Below are 23,296 nucleotides of genomic sequence, written 5' to 3'. Positions count from 1 at the left end.
AAATATTGGGGTTTGTGCCCAGTATCCGAGCCACTGTTGGGGTCTGGTCCGGGATCATAACCGTGAGGAGGTGGGTTATGTGGATGTTTAGAGCACTTTGCACCTGAGGAGCAGAGATTTTACATTCTTTCCAGCCCCACAGCAATGTCAGACTAGAATCGACAACTTTTTTTGTGTAGAGGACGATCCTACACCTGGTGTCCACTTGCACCACAGGGAGCATCGTAATCATGGACCTTCCCCCGTTTGTCTGGAGTTTTTGCTCGAGAGCTCACCCCCAGGTCGAGAATGTGGAGGTTTGGAGCCTCCCTGAGTTCATTTATTATGCACTTTCGGGAAGAGTTTGAGTTCTTCCTTTTGGTTAACTCGACTCCTTGTATTTCCTTCTCCATTTTGTTGGAGACATTTACGGTTTATGCTCGGGGGCTGATCATTTCTTACACTGCTAATAAAAGGTGCAGGATGCTGGAGAACCAGCAGCTTCTGGAGGTTTGTTTGGCGACGGTCAAAGAGAATCATATGGAGGGCCCGAGTAAGCTATTGCTGAAGGAGGTTCACGCAGCAAGAGTGGCTTTGAACTCCCTATTTACTCAGCAGGTCGAGAAAAGTTGAAAGTTAGTGAGATCGAAGTTGTACGAGTTTGGGAATAAGCCGAGCAAATACTTGGCCTGTTTGACAAAGGACCTTTGTTCTGCAGCCTAGGGGCAGCACGGTGGCACAAGTGGATAGCACTGTGGCTTCACAGCGCCAGGGTCCCAGGTTCCATTCCCCGCTGGGTCATTGTCTGTGCGGAGTCTGCACGTTCTCCCCGTGTCTGCTTGGGTTTCCTCGGGTGCTCCGACTTACTTCCACAGTCCAAAGACGTGCCGGTTAGGTGGATTAGCCATGATACATTGCCCTGCGTGACCAAAAAGGTTAGGAGGGGTTATTGAGTTACGGGGATAGGGTGGAAGTGAGGGCTTAAGTGGGTCGGTGCAGACTCAATGGGCTGAATGACCTCCTTCTGCACTGTTTGTTCTATGTTTATGTCAAACCAGCTGTCTAGCCCACTGAGCTAGACCAGCCCAAACCGATCAATGACGGCTTTATGGGGCCAACTTTCCACAGCTGATGGTGACTATTAGGTGGGACCTTGCCCGGTGGTCGGCTATTCCGATTTCATGGTGAGTGAGGATCCCCTTCATTAAAATGTGTTGCACAGACTGTTGTACCCTCTGCAGATGCTGCCTATACTGCTGTCGACCAGAGTTGTTAGGGAAATTAATCAAATCAGGGCAAGACCTGCTCAGTTAATGGTAGGGAGTTGGGGAGAGTTACAGAACAAAGAGATCTAGGAGTACAGGTTCACAGCTCCTTGAAGGTGGAGTCGCAGGTGGACAGGGTGGTGAAGAAGGCAGTCAGTATGCTCGGTTTTATTGGTTAGAATATTGAATACCGGAGTCGGGATGTCTTATTGAAATTGGACAAGACATTGGTAAGACCGGACATGGAATACTGTGTTCAGTTCTGGTCACCTTATTATAGAAAGAATAATGTTAAACACAAAAGAGTGCAAAGAGATTTACCAGGATGCTGCGAGGACTTGATGGTCTGAGTTATAAGGAGAGGCTGGGACTTTTTTCCCTGAGCGTAGGAGGCTTAGGTGTGATCTTATAGAGGTCTATAAAACAATGAGGAGCATAGAGAAGGAAGATAGCCAACATTTTTTCCCTGAGGTAGAGGAGTCTAGAACTAGAGGACATAGGTTTAAGGTGAGAGGAGAGAGATACAAAAGAGACCAAAGGGGAAAATTCTTCACACCGAGGGTGGTGAACTTCTGGAATAGGCTGCCAGAGGCAGTGTAGAGGCGGGTACAAATTTGTCCTTTAACAAGCAGTTAGAAGTTACATGGGCAGGGTGGGTAGAAGGATATGGGCCAAATGCTGGCAAGTGGGACTAGCTTAGTGATAGAAACTGGGCGGCATGGACAAGCTGGGCCGAAGGGCCTGGTTCCATGCTGTAAACATCTATAACTCTACCTGGAACAAAATGTTTGTTCAGCTCCAATCACCAAGATAAGGGAGGGTATGGTCTTCCGAAAATCAGGCTTCATCAATTGGCCTCTCGTCTTAGGTTCATAAGGGATTGGGTTAGGATGGAGCCAACATTCATCTGGCTCAATACAGAAGCAGACCAGTCAGTTCTCTCTCGATCCAAAACCAGCATAGGCTGATTATGGGAATGCATCTCCATGCAATTTTTAATGTCCGTGATTCATTCTGAGTCTTATGCATTGGGTAAAGGATGGGACTCCTACATTTGACTGACTTGCTCCTCCTGGGCTTTCCATGAGTGAATTCAATTCAACTTAGGCCGGGAGTAGGGCACAGTGATTAGTGCTGCTACCTCAGCGCCAGGGGCCCAGGTTCAATCCCAGCCTTGGGTGGCTGTCTGTGTGGAGTTTGCATATTCTCCTCGTGTCTTCGTGTGTTTCCTCCGGGTGCTCCAGTTTCCTCCCACTGTCCAAAATGTGCAGTGAAAGTGGATTGGTCACACTAATTTGCCCCTTTGTGTCCAAGATGTGTAGGTTAGGTGGGTTGACCATGATCAATGCAACGGGTTACGAGGATAGGATGGGGAATGGGCCTCAGTGAAATGCTTTTTCTGAGACTCAGTGCAGACTTGAAGGGGCGAATGGCCTTCTGCACTATAGTTCTATGTTATCCGTGTTGTGTTATTCATTTTAATTTGATTATGCTGTTAGTCTGCTTGTAATATTTTGGGGTTTACAAACTGAATTGTTATATAATCTTACCCTCTTTCCCCACTCACGACTTTAACCTGTAAACTGGTTCTTCAATTAATCTGGCATTTCATCTCGAGGCTCTGCTCCCTCAAATATCCTGTTCCAAATTAATTCTGCAATGTGTTGCTTGGATGTATGTTGGCAATATCTCTTGTTCCGCTCTGTACCCATTTGCCACGATTTTTTCTGTTACTCTGTTGCATTCATTGTTTAAAAATGATTTAAAACAAAACAATTTATTAAAAATCTGTCCAACTCATCTGTGAATATATTCAATGACTCCACACCCCACTGGTCCCTGTGGAAGAGAAATCCAGAGACTAATAACCCTCCAAGGGAAGAGATGACTGGATTGCACTTTATTGCAGAACCATAAATAATATATCTGATGTGTACCATATAAGACATGCCTCTGTCTGGTATTAACTTACTGTCCCCTTAAATGTCAGCAATCACCTGGAGAAACTAGCCCTTTATTGTGAATATTAGGAAAGAGACCATCCTTTTAGCCAGACAAATAAATGTGTGAAGCTGAGGGAGCAAAGGATATCAATGTCTTTGAGAGAGAGAGAGACCTGGGCCAAGCTTTGCAGAGTCTGCACCCTCCCTGGATTAACTTCCTTTCCCTTCAGTTGCTGCAAGTGACCAATTGAAGGTCAGAATGAGAAATGGAAAGGGGGAGAAAAGAAAGTGTTTTACTCACAGATGTTGGAGACAAAAACAAGTTTTCAGTCTGTGTGAGGCCCCAGTTTTGCTCATTGTCCAGCTTCCGCATTCAGAAAACGGGAAACTAAGTGGATGGTGGAAGAGTCCTTCCGGGTCACCAACTCTTCCCATTGGTCAACAACTTTCCTCCGCCTCACTCATTGTTCCCCCTCCTCGAGACAAGGTTTCCAGGCAACCGGCTGCGGCCAGAACAAGAAATCTCTCGGTGATTCCCCTCTCCCCACCCCGGGACTGAGCATGTCCGAGGGAGAGCAGAGATTGCGCATGTGCGAGGGAAAGCTCACCCTTGACCTTCCTGCTGAGGCGTTGACCAATGGGAATGGTTGGATGACCGGAAGGACTCTGGTCCTCCAAGGCAATCCGCGCGGGCTTTGTGTGAATGGAGCTTGGACGTCACAGACTGAACCTTCCTCCTGTGTCTCCAACATCTGTGAGTAACTCTTTTATTGTCGTCACAATTATTACAGAAACCAATTTACAAGGCTCCAGGCCTCATTACACTTCAAATTGACGATTAAACAGTCACTTAACACAAAACAGCTGCAAGGCACAAGGCCCAATTCCATTTCACAATAACGTTGGAACAGTCATTGAACACAAATAGCTGCAAGGCACAGGGCCGAAATACGTTTCCAGATACCAATTAACCAGTCACTTATCACAACCAGCCACAAGGTACAGGCCCTACACATAGTTCAAGTAACAATCGAACAGTCACATCACACGAACAGTCGTGAGGCACAAGGCCTCGAAACCCAACGACCATTCCAAAGAAAAAAGGAACAAAAAAACCACAAGACACGAGTACATTTCGAGGTAACGGCCTCTAAACACACAAGACAAGCAGTTGCGAGGCACAAGGCCCTGATACAATACGGCCGCTTCGGAAACAAATATGACCCACAGGGCCTCGATACATTTTAACAGTGTCATATCAAACCCAATCATCAGGCACCAGGCCTCAATTCACCCCAGAAAAGATTTAACAGGATAGAATCAATCACCGAACACTAATCCCCACTCACCCACCCCCGTTCACCCCGCCCTGCAGCCGACACCCTGGGGGAATGGCCCCTCCTCGCTAAGAGCACAGACCACCGGAGAGCCAGACCCGGGCGCGGCAGAGGACAGAGGGTTCCCCCCTCCTGGACCCCGCCCAAAGGCTCGGGACCATTCGGAGGGAGAGCAGTTTCGCACCAACTAGCGTTCCACCACAATTACTAATTACCATTTCAGGGAAACCCGAAATGAGTTGAATGTCATAGGCTGCTAAAGAAAACGAAAGCAAAGAAAACATGAAAACAAAATCCCTTAGTACTCATAGAAAAGTCCATAAAAAAAAAAAAAGTCCATTAATTTTGCACGTTCCACATCATGACCCCAGCGCTCCAGCCAAAATTTCACACGGAACAACATGTCCTCAAAGTCCTCCAATGGCAGCGGCCAGAGTCGCTCCAATGTTGGCAACAGTCGACAACAGGGAAGAAAGTCCCAGAGTCAGTCCCAACCGCCCACAGGGCGTCCAGGGGGGCCGAACCCCCGGAGACCCCAGGAACGGCAGCAACCCACCCCGGGCTGCAGGCCGCGGGCCGCCCATCGGGTATCCACTCCCGGTTCCGACCCGCCGCTTCCAGCAGCCTATCCAGCTGCCATCCTTCCTCCATTCCTTCGTCCTCCATTGGGCGAACTCAAACCCGCCGACAGCAAACCTCGCAGTCCGAAGCAGTGCCTCCGCAGCTCAACCGCTGACTTGAAACACGACTGGTCGCAGTACTCCGAAACCGGTCTTCTCCCCTTCCCTCGGGGACCAGGAGCAATGGGCGCCGAGTTGCTGTTTCACCCCATCCAGGAAGCTCCCAGAGGCGGCCTGCCTTTCGAATCGGCCCGGGGGCGGACACCAAGCTCGCACACAACCGCCCAAGCCTCCTCCACTTTTCACCCCAGGAGTTTGGACAGTGTCGGCCGTAGCTCCCACAATCCCCCGCACGGGCGGGTGATCAGGTACTGCGCATGTCCAAGGGTGAGGGGAAGCTGCGCATGTGTGGAGGAAAGCCCAGCCCCTGACCTTCCTGTGAGGTGTTGGCTAATGGATAGAGTTAGGACCGGAAGGACGCTGGTCCTCCAATCAGCGCGGGCTTTATGTGAAAGGAGATTGGGCTTCACACAGACTGAAACATCCTCCTGTGTCTCCAACATCTGTGAGTACCTCTTTTAATGTCGTCACAATTTTCAACACAGACTCATTTACAGGGCACAAGGCCCAATTACACTTCACATTAACGATTCAACAGTCACTGAACACGAAACAGCTGCAAGGCACAAGGCCCAATTACACTTCACATTAACGATTAAACGATCACTGACCACAAAACAGCTGTGAGGCGCCAGGCCCAATTACATTTCACGACAACGTTGTAACAGTCATTGAACACAAACAGCTGCAAAGCGCAGGGCCGAAATACGTTTCCAAATACCTATTAACCAGTCATTTATCGCAACCAGCCGCAAGGCACAGGCCCTACGTGTAGTTCAGGTAACAATCAAACAGGTTCAATCAAACAGGTTCATAACTCGAACAGTCGTAAGGCACAAGGCCATGAAACCAAACGACTGTTCTAAAAGTAAAAAGAAACAAGGAGACACAAAGCACAATTACATCGAGGCATCAACCTCTAAACACATACACAAGCAGTCGCGAGGCACAAGGCCCCGATACAATACGGCCGCTCCAGTACAAATATGACCCACAGGGCCTCAATTCTTTTTAACAGTATCATATCAAAACCCAATCACCAGGCACCAGGCCTTAATTTACCCCAGAAAAGGTTTAACAGGGTAGAATCCATCACCGAACACTAATCCCTGCTCACCCACCCCCGTTCGCCCCGCCCTGCCGCCGACACCCCGGGGGAAAGGCCCCCCCTTGGCTGAGAGCACAGACCCCCGGAGAGCCAGACCCGAGCGCGGCGGAGGAGAGAGGGTTTCCCCCCTCCTGGACCCGCCCGAGGGCACAGGACCATTCGGAGGGAGAGCAGTTCCGCACTAACCAGCATTCCACCACAATTACTAAATACCATTCCGGAGGACCGAAATGTGTTAAATGTTATAGGCTACTAAATAAAACAAAAGCAAGGAAAACAAGAAAGCAAATCCCTCATTATACATAGAAAAAGTCTATCGAAAAAGTCCATTAATTTTGCAAGTTCCATAACACAGCACCGGCGCTCTTGCCGAAATTTCACGAGGAACAACATGTCCTCAAAGTCCTCCAATGACAGCGGCCAGAGTCACTCCAATGTTGGCAACAGTCGACAACGGGGAAGAAAGTCCCAGAGTCAGTCCCAACCGCCCACAGGGCGTCCAGGGGGGCCGAACCTCCGGAGACCCCAGGAACGGCAGCAACCCACCCCAGGCCGCGGGCTGCCCATCGGGTATCCACTCCCGGTTCCGACCCGCCGCTTCCAGCAGCCTATCCAGCTGCCATCCTTCCTCCATTCCTTCGTCCTCCATTGGGCGAACTCAAACCCGCCGACAGCAAACCTCGCAGTCCGAAGCAGCGTCTCCGCAGCTCAACCGCTGACTTGAAACACGACTGGTCGCAGTACTCCGAAACCGGTCTTCTCCCCTTCCCTCGGGGACCAGGAGCAATGGGCGCCGAGTTGCTGTTTCACCCCATCCAGGAAGCTCCCAGAGGCAGCCTGCCTTTCGAATCGGCCCGGGGGCGGACACCAAGCTCGCACACAACCGCCCAAGCCTCCTCCACTTTTCACCCCAGGAGTTTGGACAGTGTCGGCCGTAGCTCCCACAATCCCCCGCGCTGGGGAACCCGCTCTATCCGCCGCACGGGCGGGTGATCAGGTACTGCGCATGTCCAAGGGTGAGGGGAAGCTGCGCATGTGTGGAGGAAAGCCCAGCCTCTGACCTTCCTGTGAGGTGTTGGCTAATGGATAGAGTTAGGACCGGAAGGACGCTGGTCCTCCAATCAGCGCGGGCTTTATGGGAAAGGAGATTGGGCTTCACACAGACTGAAATGTCCTCCTGTCTCCAACATCTGTGAGTAAAACACTTTCTTTTCTCCCCCTTTCCATTTCTTGTCTCATTCTGACCTTCAATTGATCACTTGCAGCAACTGAAGGGAAAGGAAGTCAATCCAGGGAGGGTGCAGACTCTGAAAAGCTTGGCCCAGGTCTCTCTCTCTGAAAGACATTGACATCCTTTGCTCCCTCAGCTTGACACATTTATTTGTCTGGCTAAAATGATGGTCTCTTTCCTAATGTTCACATTTAAAGGGCTGGTTTCCCCAGGAGATGGCTGACATTAAAGGGAACAGTAAACAGGACAAACCAAACCAATTACTTTCCTGTCGGAATACTCTCCACCATCAGCAAAGTGATGGAAGGAGTCATTAACAGCGCTATCAAGTGGTACTTACTCAGCAAAACCTGCTCACGGACGCTCAGTTTGGGTTCCACCAGGGTCACTCAGCTCCTGTCCTCATTCCAGCCTTGGTTCAATCATGGACAAAAGAGCTGAATGCCAGAGGTGAATGCCAGAGATGAGAGTGACTGCCCTTGGTATCAGGGCAGCATTTGACCGACTATGGCATCAAGGAGCCCCAGCTAAACTGGAGTCAGTGGGAATCGTGGGAAACTCTCCGCTGGTTGGAGTCATACCTGGCACAAAAAAAGATGGTTGTAGTGGTTGGAGGTCAATCATCTCAGCTGCAGGAGTTCCTCAGGGCACACTCCTAGGCCCAACCATCTTTAGCTGCTTCATCAATGACCTACCTTTCATCATAAGGCCAGAAGTGGGGATGTTTGTGGATGACTGCACAATCTTTAGCACCATTCATGACTCCTCAGATAATGAAGCAGTCCATGTCCAAATGCAGCATGTCCTGCACAGTATCCAGATGTTGGCTGATAAGTGGCAAATCACATTTGTGCTACACAAGTGCCAGGCAACGACCATCTCCTACGAAGGAGGATCTAACCACTGCCCCTTGACATTAGCATTGGTGAATCCTCCACAACCAACATCCTGAGGGTTACCATTGATCAGAAACTGAACTGGACGAGCCATATTAATATGGTGGCCACCAGGGCAGGCCAAAGGCTACAGCGAGTAACACACCTCCTGACCCCCAAAGCCTCTCCACCATCTACAAGGCACAAGTCAGGCATGTAACAGAATAATCACTACTTGCCTGGTTGAGTGCAGCTCCAACATGCTGCTCTACACCATCCAGAACAAAGCAGCCCGCTTGACTGCTGACATTCCATGAATATTCAAACACTCTACCACCGACGAACAGTGGTAGCCGTGTATACCATCTACAAGATACACTGCAGTAACTCACCAAGGTTCCTCCGACAGCACCTTCCAAACCCACAACCACTACTATCTAGAAGGCCAAGAGCAGCAGATAGTTGAGAACCCCACTACCTGGAGGTTCACCTCCAAGTCACTCACCAGACAGACTTGGAAATATATCGCCCTTCCTTCATTGTTGCTGGGGCGACATCCTGTAACTCCTTCCCTGACAGCACAGGGTGTGTACCTACAACTCAAGGACTGCAGCGGTTCAAGAAGGCAACTCATCACCACCTTCTGAAGGGCAACTAGGGATGGGCAATAAATGCTGGCTGAACCAGCGACTCCCACATCCCGTAAATGAATTTTAAAAAATGTTATATTGCACAGAGATATATCTAGTGTTATATAGAATGTATTAGATATATTATTGATGGTTCTGTAATGAAATACATGTATTATTAGTTCTACCTACGTTATATATTTCCAGTCATACAGTCATTGCAGCACTTATGGAATCCATTTGGGAACTCAAGTCAATGCTGACTCTCTGTACAGCAATCCAGTCAGTGCCATTCCCCCTCGATATCCCTGTTCCCCTGAAAGCTTATTTTCTTCATATATTATTTTGAATTATTGATCATCTCGACTTCCACAACGCTTGTGGGCAGTGAGTTCCCTGTCATGACCACTCCATGACTAAATAAAGTTCTTCCTCAGAATTTCCCTATCTCTAATCAGTAAATGTATTTATATGGAGATTCTCTACTCTTGTACAGGTTTTAGTGAGTTTAGATTTGTTGATCAGCACCTTCAGGAAAATTGGGAGGGAAAGTAAGTGAATATAGGTCTCTCTGTCCAGGGTAGGAAGCAGTGAGCTTGGATTTGTCAATCAGCCTGAATCAGCACCTTCAGGAGAATTGGAAGGGGGAATATTAGATACAGCAGAGTGAGAATGGAGGGAGAGTGTGTGGGATTGAGATTTAGAGCATTTCAGGGAAAGAGAGAGGAAAGAATGTTCGATAGAAACTAGAATTGTATGTTCTGAGTTTCTATCCTGTACTAACAATGATTACTGTTGTAAAATCTGTTTGCAGGAAGTTCGAACAAGAGGAGTTTGAGGCCGAGATCTCAAACTAAATATCACGCATGAACTGACTGAGTCACTCAATTCTTGGGATCATTGGCCTTTGAATCTAGAAGGAGAAATGTTTGTCTATTCTGTCTGCTTCAAGAGATTTTAAACATCAGTGTGTCTGGAAAAGCACTGAGACACACACACACACCCGTGTGAGACTGTTACAGAGCACTGACTGTGGAAAGAACTTTAACCAGTGACACAGCCTGAACAAATACTACACCATTCACAGAAGGGAGAGACTGTACATGTGTTCTGTGTGTGGCCGAGTCTTCAACTGATCATCCAACGTGGTGAGACGCAAGATCACCCGGACCATGGAGAAACCATGGAAATGTGAGGATTGTGGGAAGGGATTCAGAGCCCCACACAAGCTGGAAAGGCATCAAAGCAGTCACACTGGAGAGAAGCCGTTCACCTGCTCTCAGTGTGAAAAGGGATTCACTGACATTAGCAGCCTGCGGAAACACGAACGAGTTCACACTGGGGAGAGGCCTTTCACCTGCTCTCAGTGTGAAAAGGGATTCACTGACATTGGCAGCCTGCGGACACACGAACGAGTTCACACTGGAGAGAGGCCTTTCACCTGCTCTCAGTGTGAAAAGAGATTCACTAACATTAGCAGCCTGCGGACACACGAACGAGTTCACACTGGAGAGAGGCCTTTCACCTGCCCTCAGTGTGAAAAGGGATTCGCTGACATTGGCAGCCTGCGGAGACACGAACGAGTTCACACTGGAGAGAGGCCTTTCACTTGCCCTCAGTGTGAAAAGAGATTCAATTATATTGGCAACCTGCGGCAACACGAACGAGCTCACACTGGAGAGAGGCCTTTCACCTGCTCTCAGTGTGAAAAGAGATTCAATTTCATTGGCAACCTGCGGAGACACGAACGAGTTCACACTGGAGAGAGGCCTTTCACCTGCTCTCAGTGTGAAAAGAGATTCAATGTCATTGGCAACCTGCGGCAACACGAACGAGTTCACACTGGGGAGAAGCCTTTCACCTGCTCTCAGTGTGAAAAGGGATTCAGTAACATTGGCCACCTGCGGCAACACAAACGAGTTCACACTGGAGAGAGGCCTTTCACCTGCCCTCAGTGTGAAAAGGGATTCACTAACATTAGCAGCCTGCGGAGGCACGAACGAGTTCACACCGGGGAGATGCCATTCACCTGCTCTGACTGTGGGAAGGGATTCTTTCAGTTGTCCGACCTGCAGAGTCACCAGAGAGTTCACACCGGGGAGAAGCCGTTCATCTGCACTGTGTGTGATAAGGGATTTGCTCATTCATCCCACCTGCTGAAACACAATGTCAATCACACCAAGAGCAGGCCCTTTAAATGCTCTGACTGCAGGAGGGGTTTCAAAAGCTCTCAGCTACTGATGTCCCACCAGCGCTTTCACTCTGAGGAGAGACCGTTCAGCTGCTCTCATTGCACAAAGAGCTTTAGTACCTCATCCAATTTGCGGAGACACCAGCGAGGTCACACTGGGGAGAGCCCGTTCACCTCGCCGACTGGGAAAAGATTCACTCGGTCATCACTTGCTGAGCCACAACGTCACTCACACCAATGAGAGACCCTTTTAAATGCTCCGACTGTGGGAGTGGGTTTCAAAGCTCTTGGGTACTGATGGAACACCAGTGCATTCACACTGAGGAGAGACCGCTCAGCTCCTCTCACTGCGACAAAGAGGTTTCAAACATCATCCACATTGCGGAGACATCAGCGAGTTCACACTGGAAAGAAGCCATTCACCTGCTCTCACTGTGGGGAGGGATTCACTCAGTCGTCCAACACGCTGAGACACCAAAGGGTTCACAAGTGATGATGGGTTAGATTCTGCTGTTATTCCTGCTGTTAATCACATCCAGGACTGAACCTGGAGTGGGTGGAGGGATTTGTCTCCTCGTCAACACCTGGTGCTCGGATGTGGCGACCCTGGGGAACTACTGCTCCCTGGACCTGGAATACCTGACTGTGAAGTGCCATCCATACTGCCTTCCATGGAGTTCACTTCTGCCATCATCACGGCGGTCTACATCCCACCCCAGGCGGAAGTGAAGAAGGCGCTTGATGAATTGTAACCGCTATAAATAACAATGAAACAGAATACCTGGCGGCCTTGTTCATCGTGGCCGGGGACTTTAACCAGGCCAACCTCAAGTGTGTACTGCCAAAATTCCACCAACACATCTCCTGTCCCGACAGGGGCCCCAACATCCTTGACCATTGCCACAAAAACATCAAGGGCGCCTGATGATCCATCCCCTGACCGCACTTCGGAAAATCGGACCACAAGATGGCGCTCCTTCTCTCGGCGTACAAGCAGAAACTTGAGCGGGAAAATCCGGTTAAGAAGGTTGTGCAAATGCTGGTTTGAGGCAAAAGAGCTCCTACGTGACTGGTCCATATTCAAGAACTCGGCAGTTAGCCGAAACGAGTATGCCAGCACCATCACAGGCTTCATCAGCAAGTGTGTAGAAGATTGTGTGCCAAAGAAGGTAGTACATACGTTACCCAACCAGAAACCATGGCTTAATCGGGAGATTCACTCCCGACTGGTCTGAGGCGTTCAAGTCAGGCAACCCTGACCTGTACAAAAAAATCTAGGTACAACCTCTGCAAAGCCAACAGGGATACCAAGAGACAACAGAAGAGTTGTCCAGACTAAGCAAGAATCATGGACTCTCATCGATTGTGGCAAGGCGTAAACAACATAATGCGCTAAAAAGCAAAGCCGAGTAGAATCTTTAGCAACAGTGCTTCCCCTTCCCAACAAACGCAATGCATTCTATGCTTATTTCGAGCAGGAAATCAACAAACCTTTGTCATCTGCCCCAGCAGCCTTGGACACGCCCATGCCCACCGTCACAGCCTCCAAAGTCAGATTGGCCTTCTTGAAAGTGAAGCCTCGGAAAGCGACAGGTCCTGACGGGAGTCCCTGCCATACACCCAGATCATGTGCGGACATCCTCAACCTTTCCCTCCTCCGTTCTGAGGTTCCCACCTGCTTCAAGAAGACCACCATCATACCGGTGCCAAAGAAGAACCAGGCAACGTGCCTCAATGACATTGATCATTATGAAATGCTTAGACCACAGCTGGAGTAATGTGTGCAGTTTTACTCCCCTTGCCTTAGGAAAGGTATTGCCACAGAGGAACAGCAACAAAATTTGACCAGACTTGTCCCGGGTATGGCAGGACTGTCCTATGAAAGCAGATTGGGGAAACTAGGCCTCTTTTCTCTAGAGTTCCAAGGAATGAGAGGGGATTTCATTGAAACTTACAAAATCCATAAAGGAATAGACAGGGTGGGTGCAGGTGAGAGGTTTCCCCTGGTTGGAGAGTCTGGAACCAGGGGACACAATTTCAAACTAAGGGAGAAGCCACTTAGGACCGGTCTCGGAGGAGACATTTCTTTACTCCTCGGGTTGTGAATCTTTGGAATTCTCTACCCCAGAGGGCTGTGGAAGCTCAGTCACTGAGTGTGTTTAAAGCAGAGACCGACAGATTTCTTTTTTTTTTTGTTTAATAAATTATTTTTTTCGAATTAAGGGGCAGTGTAGCGAGGCCAATTCACCAATGCTGCACATCAAATTTGGTTGTGGATCTGAGACCCACAAGGCACTAGGAGAATGTGCAAACTCCACATGGACAGTGACCCAGGGCCAGGATCGAACGCAGGTTCTTGGTGCCGTGAGGCAACAGTGCTAACCACTGGGCAACCGTGCCACCCAACTGACAGATTTCTAAATATCAATAACCCATATGGATATGGAGATAGTGTGGGGAAAAAGACATTGAATCATAGGATCATAGTATTTACAGGGCAGAAGGAGGCCATTTGGCCCATTGAGTCTGCACCGGCCCTTGGAAAGAGCACCCGATCAAAGTCCACACCCCCACCCTATCGCCGTAACCCAGTAACCCCACCCAACCTTTTTGGACATTAAGGGCATTTTAGCATGGCCAATTCACCTAACCTGCACATCTTTGGACTGTGGGAGGAAACCCACTCAGACACCTGGAGAAAGTGCAAACTCCGCACAGATAGTAACCCAAGCCGGGAATCGGACCTGGGACCCGGGAGCTGTGAAGCAACTGTGCTAACCAGTGTGCTACCATGAAATGGATGATCAGCCATGATCGCATTGAATGGCGGCGCAGGATCGATGGGCTGAATGGCCAACTCCTGCTCTGATGCTCCAATGGTATAAAGATCGGTAGGAAAGTAAACTGTGAAGAGGACATAAGGAGACTACAAAGGATAGAGGTAGGTTATGTGAGTGGGAAAAGATCTGCCAAATGGAGAATAATGTGAGAAAATGAGAAATTGTCCATGTTGCCAGAAGAATAAAACAGTTTCTGATCTGAATAGTGAGAGATTGTGGAGCTCTGAGACTCCGAGGTATCTGGGTGTCCAAGAGCATGAATCACAAAAAGGGAATTGAATACAAAAGTAGGGAGGTTGTGCTTCAGTTATACAGGACATTGATGAGTCCACATCTGGAGCACTGTGTATAGTCTTGCTCTCATTTAAGGAAGGATGTAAATGTGTTGGAAGCAGTTCAGAGAAGGTTTACTGGACTCGTACCTGGAATTGGAGGCTGGTCTTATGAGGAATGATTGGACGGGCTGGGCTTGTGTCCGATGGAGTTTAGGTGACTTGATTGAACCGTATCAGATCCTGAGGGGCCTTGACAGGGTGGATGTGGAAAGGATGTTTCCTCTTGTGGGAGAATCTAGAAATTGGAGTCACTTTAAAAGTAACAACTTGCCTATTTAAGGCAGAGGAGAACTTTTTTCTCTCAGAGTTGGGAGTCTTTGGAACTCTCTTCCTCAAAGGGCAGTGGAAGCAGAGTCTTTGAATGTTTTGAAGAATGAGTTGAATAGATTCTTGATAAGCAAGGGGGTGAATGGTTATCGGGGGGAATGTGGAATTGAGGTTACAATCAGATCAACTTATTAAATGGTGGAGCAGGCTCGAGGGGCCGAGTGGCCTACTCCAGCTCCTAATTTGTATGTTATCACATCCTATATAATAGATTGTAGCATTTTACCTCCAACTGATGTCAAGCTAATGGGTCTGTGGTTCCCCGTTTTCTCTCTCACTCCTTAAATAGTGTGGTTACATTTACTACCTTCCAATCTGCAGGAACCATTCCAGAATCTATAGAATTTTGAAAGATGATCACCAATGTACCCACTATCTCTCCAGCCGCCTCTTTCAACACTCTGGGATGGAGAGCATCAGCTTTTGGGGATTTATTAACTTTCAACCACATTAATTTCTCCAGTATTACTTTCTCACTAATACTAATCTCTTTCAGTTCCTCGTGCTCACTGGTCCCTTGGTTCTCTAGTGTTTTAGGACAATTTCTGTATCTTCCTCTGTGAAGACAGACACACATTGTTTAGTTTCGCTGAAATTTCCTTATTCCCCATCATAAACCCTTCTGTCTCTGCCTGGAATGGACCCACATTGGTCTTTGCGAATCTTTTCCTTTTCACATTTTATAGGAACTTTTCCAATCGTTTTTTTATGTTTCTAGCCAGTTTGCTCTCGTCTTCTATTTTCTCTTTATGAGTTTCTTGATCCTCCTTTGTAAATACTAAAACAAGTTTCCAATCCTCAGGGTTACACTTATTTTGGCAACTATATGAGTGATAAGATCTCTTATTTTATCTTCAAAAATGAGCCCAAGATCTGGTTGATTGGAGGTGTCCAAAAATACAACTTTATTGCTAATTATCCACCTCAATTCTCTTACATAAAAATAATTCAAAATTCAGATCAAATAATACGTCAAAACATAACAAAGAGAGTTAAACAAAAACATTGGGGAAACACGGTAGCATTGTGGATAGCACAATTGCTTCGCCGCTCCAGGGTCCCAGGTTCGATTCCCATCTTGGGCCACTGTCTGTGCGGAGTCTGCACATCCTCCCCGTGTCTGCGTGGGTTTCCTTCGGATGCTCCGGTTTCCTCCCACAGTCCAAAGATGTGCAGGTTAGGTGGATTGGCCAGGATAAATTGCCCTTAGTGTCCAAAATTGCCCTTAGTGTTGGGTGGAGTTACTGGATTATGGGGATAGGGTGAAGGTGTTGACCTTGGGTAGGGTGCTCTTTCCAAGAGCCGGTGCAGACTCGATGGGCCGAATGGACTCCTTCTGCACTGTTAATTCTATGAAATAAGAAAATATTAGGAAATCAATAGATGGTTCAGAATTTCTTAAAGCATGAATATAGAACAAACTTTAGTCATGAAACTATTCTTAAAGAAATTCTTATCAATGGTCTAACCCCTTATTGGTTTCAAATTCTCAGCTGAGGCTTCCTGATTTAATCAGAAAACTCTGTCACTTGGAGCATGATTTGTTATCCAGGCATTGGTCTTTACTTAAGATTCATTAATGTCTATCAAGTTAATTAAATGTCTACATGCTCCCGCCACGTGTACCAATCCTCTGAAGATAAGGCGTTCTGCATTAACCTTGCTTGTTGCTAAGGCTTTGCTACATTTTGTAAATGTTTCTGTTGCTGAGGCTGCGATACGTTTTCATTGCTAGATGTATTTGTAGAACAATGTTTTATTCATGACGAGGGCTTTTATGCAACTTTTCTTGAAACTGTGTTAGATTCTGACACATATTAAGTTGCTGTACAGCAATTCTCATATTTTTATCTGAAACAATTTCTGCCTGTATGTATACTGAATTTAAGAATTATACTGCATTGATTCTTCAAGGTACCAATAAATCAGTGAAGCAATAAATCTGTAATCTATCAATGAGCCTCTTCCTTTGACCTAATGGAATCTTTAATGTTTCTTGATAGTCACGGTTGCGTCACTTTTCCTGTTGGATTTTTGTTTCTTAAAGGAATCTATATTTTATGTAAATATGTGATAATTCCTTAAATGCGATTGCCTGTGTTTCATTACACATTTTATTGTATGTTCCCAATCAACTTGCCCCTCATAGCTTGACAGTTTCCTTCTGAGACAGAACCATGTAACCACCATAGCCTATCTTCATCTGAACTGCATGCATTGGGGTTCCAAACAGAAACAGGAACTATCTGTCATCTACCTTCCAAACACCCTTTCACTCTGTGATCCTTATGAAATTTGCCACAAGGCTCAAGAGCATCAGTCATGAGAAGGCCAGTCCAGCAGAAAGAAACCCTCCGACCCTCCCCATTGACCAACTGACAGAATGAACACAATGCAGTCCTGGATGTAATTGAGAGCAGAAACAATAACAACAGAATCCAACCCCTGTAATCAATTGTGACCATGTTGGTGTCTCAGCAAGTTCGAGGAAGCACAGAATCCCTTCTCACACTGAGAGCAGGTGAACGGCTTCTCCCCAGCGTGAACTCGCTGGTGCCTCCGCAGTGTGGATGATTCACAGAATCCCTTCCCACAGTGAGAGCAGATGAATGGCCTCTCCCCAGTGTGAACCCACTGGTGCCTCTGCAGGCTGGATAATTGAGTGAATCCATTCCCACACCGAAAGCAGGTGAACGGTCTCTCCCCAGTGTGAACTCACTGGTGTGTCTGCAGGGTGAATGACTGACTGAATCCTTTCCCACAAAGAGAGCAGCTGAATGGTCTCAGCCAAGTGTGAATGCGCCAATGAGCTTCCAGTACAAATAGGCACTGCAGTTGACCATTTGGCCCATTGAATTTGCTCAACCCTGTAATAAGCTCAATGGCCGATCTAGCTCAGCACCATTTCCCTTAGTGACTTCAACATCTCGAAACCTATCAACTCGATCTGGAAAATACTTGATGACTTGAGGCTCCACAGTCCTCTGGAGCAGAGAATTCCAAAGCTTCACCACATCCTGGAGTGAAGAATTCGCTCCTCATCTTAACTTTCAGTCCATTTTCCTACCTGTTCCCCGTGCCCCTCAACTCCCTCGTCAATCAGAATTCTGTCTAACTTCACGGCGCCAAGGACCCAGGTTCAATCCCGGCCCCAGGACACTGCGTTTGGAGTTTGCACAGTCTCTCCGTGTCTGTGTGGGTCTCATCCCCACAACCCAAAGATGTGCAGGGTTGGTGGATTGGCCATTCTAAATTGGCCCTTAATTGGAAAAAACATGAATTGGGTACCTTAAATGAAAAAATTATGTTTTGGCGAGGGAGGGAGGGAGGGGGTGGGGGGGGGGGGGTCACAATCAAATCCAGTGACTACCCACATATACTTTGTGTCAGGTTGGTGTCAATGTCCACCCCCTCACTTTTCATCCGAGTCTCAGGAGGTTGGAGACTGCTCCGGACAAGTGATGGCGGACGCAGCTCCCACAATCCTCCCATGCTGGAGAAACTGCTTTATCCCAGATGGGTGGGTGGTCTGGAACTGCACATGTCCAAGGGAGAGGGACCCTTAATTGAAAAAAAGACTGGGCATGTATAATAAAACAAATAATTCTGTCTAGCTTATTCTTGAATATATTCAATGACTCCCAGACTCCACTGGACCCTGGGGGAAACAAATTCCAGAGATTAACAACCCTCTGAGATAAGAGATTACTGAAAATATATAACATGGTTGCAGTACAATATTAAAAGACTAGAAATAATAATAAATGTACTTTACAGGTCCAGATGGAGCAGGTTAAAGAGGTGTGAATTGTCTCAAGCCAGGACAGTTGGTAGGATTTCGCAAGCCCAGGCCAGATGGTGGGGGGTGAATGTAATGCGACATGAATCCAAGGTCTTGGTTGAGGCTGTACTCATGTGTGCGGAACCTAGCTATAAGTTTCTGCTTGGCGATTCTGCATTGTTGGGTTGCAAAATCCTATCGACTCTCCTGGCTTGAGACAATTCACATCTCTTTAACCTGTGATTATCCCTCTCTCCAGTTGCTCTGTCTGGACCTGTAAAGACTTAATTACCTGCAAAGACTCTCATTCAACAGTATCGTCTTGCATCATTGACTTTATCTATCTATATGTTTCTGGAACCCACCTCTTCATTCACCTGAGGAAGGAGCTGTGCTCTGAAAGTTAGTGATTCGAAACAAACCTGTTGGACTTTTAACGTGGTGTTGTGAGACTTCTTACTTTTACTTTAACACGATCAATAATCACACTCCATGGTTACGTTGCAGAAATTGTCACTCAATTCTCCTGGAACCAGCCCAATGTGATTCTTCATTCCTGTGTTTACTGCCATTGTGTTCCTTTGCCTGACTGGCAACCCTTAACCCCAGAGGTGTCTTGCTGTGATGGTTCTCCGGATTGGATTGGATTTGTTTATTGTCACGTGTACCGTATTCAGGTCCCGATAAACCAAGTGACTCTTCCAAATCCTGAAGTGATGTTTTTTTTTTTCTGCAAATCTTCATCTAATATCCTGTAAGATGCAAGTTGAGAACAGACAATTCTAGTTTCTATAAAACATTCTTTCCTTTCTCATTCTCCAAAAGCTGTAAATTTCCACCCAACACACTCTCCCTCCATTCTCACTCTACAGTATGTAATATTTATCTTCTCTAATCCTCCCAAATCTCGAAAGGTGCTGCTTCAGGCTGATTCACAGATCCATGCTCACTGCTTCCTGTCCTGGACAGAGGCCTGAAAATCTCCATGCAGGCTGCCAGACAGGAATATGTCTATAATACCAAACTCAAAATGTGTGCAACATACAAACTTCCTTTCGCTTCAGTTGCTGCAAGTCACCAAAGTCCCCTCAGAATGAGAAAAGAAATGGAAAGGTAAAGTAGAGTTGGAGAGGCTACTCCCTCTTAATAATAATCGGGGGCAGCACAGTGGCGCAGTGGGTTAGCACTGCGGCCTCACAGCACCGAGGTCCCAGGTTTGATTCCGGCTTTCGGACACTGTGGAGTTTGCACATTCTCCCCGTGTTTGTGATGGTTTTGTCCCCACAACCAAAAAGATGTGCAAACTAGGTGGATTGGCCACGCAAAATTGCCCCTTGGGGAAAAAAATGAATTGGGTACCCTAAAATTTTAAAATAATAATCTTTATTATTGTCACAAGTCGGCTTACATTAACACTGCAATGGGGCGGTACGGTGACGCAGTGGTTAGCTCTGCCGCCTCACGGCGCCAAGGTCCCAGGTTAGATTCTGGATCGGGGTCACTGTCCGTGTGGAGTTTGCACATTCTCTCTGTGTTTGCCTGGGTTTTGTCCACACAACCCACAGTTGTGCAGGGTAGGTGGATTGAACACGCTAAATTGCCCCTTAATTTTAAAAGATGAATTGGGTAATCTATATTTTAAAAAAAACACTGCAATGAAGTTACTGTGAAACTCCCCTAGTCACCACATTCGGCGCCCGTTAGGGTACACAGAAGGAGAATTCAGAATGTTCAATTCACCAAACGCACGTCTTTCAGGCATTCTAGATGGGCAGCCTGGTAGCCCAGTGGTTAGCACCGTTGCTTCACATCTCCAGGGTCCCAGGTTCGATTCCGGCTTCGGTCACTGTCTGTGGAAATCTGCATGTTCTCCCCGTGTCAGCGTAGGTTTCGTACGGGTGCTCCAGTTTCCTCCCACAGTGCAAAGATGTGCAGGTTAGGAGGATTGACCATGATAAATTGCTCTTAGTGTCCAAAATGGTTAGGTGGAAGTTCCGGTGGCGGCTAAGGAGGAGTAAGTCGCACACTTGGTGGCTCTCAATCCAGTCGGACTTTTTCCCTGACTTTTTTGTACTTTTGAGTGCTAGTTTGGAAGGCATAGGCACTCAGGCACTGACTCCAGACACAGGTGTATGGAATTAAGAAGCAGAAAGAATCGCAAACAGTTGAAGAAGTGGGCAAACAAGGGCAGTGTAGAAGCTGCTGCTGAGGACAATATGGCCGACGTCCGGACCGCGGTGCAGACAGCCCAGCCAACAACGGAGCATCTGTTGAAGGTCATTCAAGAGTGCTTTACTGTTTTGCAGCGGAACAGTTTAGACCTGATTCAGAAGGACATCGAGGGCTTGAGCATAGGCTGGATGCCCAGGATCGTACGATCCAGAAGTTGGAAAAGGCGCTGGAGGAGCAGGAAGATAACCAAAACGGTGGTGGAAGCGGAGATGGAGAGGCTGAAGGACCAACAAAAAAGGCTTCTGGAGAAGGTAGAGGACCTGGAAAATAGGTCGCATCAGTAGAATTTGAGAATCGTTGGTCTCCCGGAGGGGGCTGAGGGAGACGGTGCCGCGATGTGGCGGGCATGTTCCAGAAGCTGTTGGGAGATGATGACTTCCCGCCCCCGGTGGAGGTGGACAGGGCGCACAGGGTGCTGGCGAGGCAGCCGCGAGAGGCGCCCCCCCTCCCCCGAGCGATGGTGGCCCGGTTTCACAGGTTCCTGGACAAGGAGCGGGTGCGACAGTGGGCTAAGCGTACGCGGAGCTGCCATTGGAATAACAGTGCCATGCGCATCTACCAGGACCTGAGCGTGGAGGTGGCCAGAAGAAGGGCAGGCTACAGGCAAGTCAAAGAGATTCTGTTTAAGAAGCAGGTGAAGTTTGGGCTGCTGTATCCGGCTCGCCTGTGGATCACACACGAGGGACGGCACCATTACTTTGAGGAGCCCGAGGATGCGATGGACTTCGCCAAGAGAGAAGGGCTGGTGCCGAACTGAGGACTTTGTGGACATGGGTTAATAAGACACTGGGCAATGTTTTCACTCATCGGGGGGGGGGGGGGGGGGGGGGGGGGGGCAGGTGGATGAATACTTCTTATACTGCAAATAAGAGGTGCAGGTGTTGGAGAACCAGCGCTGTCTGGAGGTTTGTTTGGCGAAGGCCGAGGAGAATTATAAGGAGGCCCGAGTAAGCTATTGCTGAAGGAGGTTAACGCAGCAAGACTCCCTATTTACTCAGCAGGTTGAGAAAAGTTGAAAGATTGCGAGGCAGAAGTTGTACGAGTTTGGGAGTAACCCGAGCAAATACAAAGGCCGACTTTGGAGCGAATTTCTCTGTGCGGCTTGGCAAAGGGAAAAGGGTCACGAAGACGGAGGAAATAAACAGGAATTTCGGGAATTCTATGCAGGATTATACAAGTCTGAGCAGTCTGGTGATGTATTGACAGTGTGGAGCATTATTTATTTTCCTTGAATCTCCCGGAAGCCTCAGAAAGCCAGCATGAGGCTCTTAATGCTACTCTTTCTAGGGAAGCGATGTCAAAGACCATGGAGGAGCTTCAGCCAGGTAAAGCGCTGGGACCACATGGCTGTGGGTGTGGGTTTTATAGGGGATTTGAGGTTTACTGTTGGAACTATTTGTGGGTTTGTATTATCACTTTGACTCAAGTATGCTGCCATCGACTCTTTCTGAGGCTTATGTCTGTTTGATTCTGAAGCGGACAAGGATCGAGGGAGCGCATCTCTTATCAGCCAATCTATCTTTTGAATGTTGACTTGAAACTGCTATCTAAAGTTTTGGTGAGAAAGCTGGAGGGCATCCTTCCAACAATCAATTTATTTTTTAAATTTAGAGTACCCAATTCATTTTTTCTAATTTAGGGACAATTTAGCTTGGCCAATCCACCTCCCCTGCATATCTTTGGGTTGTGGGGGTGAAACCCACACAAACACGGGGAGAATGTGCAAACTCCACACGGTCAGTGACCCAGAGCCGCGATGAAACCTGGGACCTCGGCGCCGTGAGGCAGCAGTGCTAACCACTGCACCACCGTGCTGCCCTCCTTCCAACAATCATGAGGGAGGACCAGTCTGACCTCGCTCTGCATCACTAACCAGCTGAGCTAAATTGGCTCCTAATTATATTACAAGCTGGGCAGCGGCAGGGTTCATGAATGTCGTATTTGGGCTTCTGAGAAGATCTCGACAAATAAATGTGTCGAGCTGAGGGAGCAAAGGATGTCAATGTCTTTAAGAGAGAGAGACCTGGGCCAAACTTTGCAGAGTCTGCACCCTCCCTGGATTCACTTCCTTTCCCTTCAGTTGCTGCAAGTGACCAATTGAAGGTGAGAATGAGAAACGAAATGGAAAGAGGGAGACAAGAAAATGTTTTACTCACAGATGTTGGAGACGGGAGGAGGTTTGCATCCTTGTGAAGTTCAATCGAGCAGTCACACAAAGCCCGAGCTGATTAGCTGGAGGACCATCCTTCTGGTCCTCCAACTCTTGCCATTGGTCAATACCTCAGGTAAAAGGTCAGAAGGCGGGCTACCCTTTACACATGCGCATCCTCCCCTCTCCCTTGGACATGCGCAGTCGTGGGCAGGGGGAGATCACCGATTGGCTTCTCGCTCTGGCCGTCAGCCGGTTGCCTGGAAACCTTGTCTCGAGGAGGTTCTGTTGTCGGTTAATTTTCCCCCTTGTTCAAGGGGCGGGCGAAACAACG

At 47.9% G+C, this 23,296-nt stretch overlaps 1 protein-coding gene and 1 long non-coding RNA gene across 2 annotated transcripts; one reads left to right on the top strand and one right to left on the bottom strand.

Annotated features, from left to right (window-relative positions):
* Window positions 1–3,826: 3,826 nt before the first annotated feature.
* On the top strand, window positions 3,827–16,756 carry LOC140419940 (uncharacterized). Its single transcript, XM_072503993.1, has 2 exons — window positions 3,827–3,941; window positions 9,922–16,756. The coding sequence occupies exon 2, from the start codon at window positions 10,280–10,282 to the stop codon at window positions 11,537–11,539; it is 1,260 nt and encodes a 419-aa protein (XP_072360094.1). The 5' UTR covers window positions 3,827–3,941; window positions 9,922–10,279; the 3' UTR covers window positions 11,540–16,756.
* Window positions 15,682–23,106, bottom strand: LOC140419943 (uncharacterized). The gene is made up of 3 exons (XR_011946102.1): window positions 22,970–23,106; window positions 19,004–19,333; window positions 15,682–16,150 (listed from the first exon to the last, which is right to left on the bottom strand). It is a non-coding gene; the product is annotated as an uncharacterized lncRNA (long non-coding RNA).
* Window positions 23,107–23,296: the final 190 nt, after the last annotated feature.

The sequence above is a fragment of the Scyliorhinus torazame genome, chromosome 5 (assembly GCF_047496885.1).
Source record: "Scyliorhinus torazame isolate Kashiwa2021f chromosome 5, sScyTor2.1, whole genome shotgun sequence".
NCBI lineage: Eukaryota > Metazoa > Chordata > Chondrichthyes > Carcharhiniformes > Scyliorhinidae > Scyliorhinus > Scyliorhinus torazame.
The sequence above is the reverse complement of the archived record's forward strand: the minus strand, read 5'-3'. Positions and strand labels throughout refer to the sequence as shown.

Coding starts and splice junctions, on each gene's coding strand:
- LOC140419940 (XM_072503993.1), top strand. CDS start 10,280: ATGGAGAAACCATGGAAATGTGAGGATTGTGGGAAGGGATTCAGAGCC.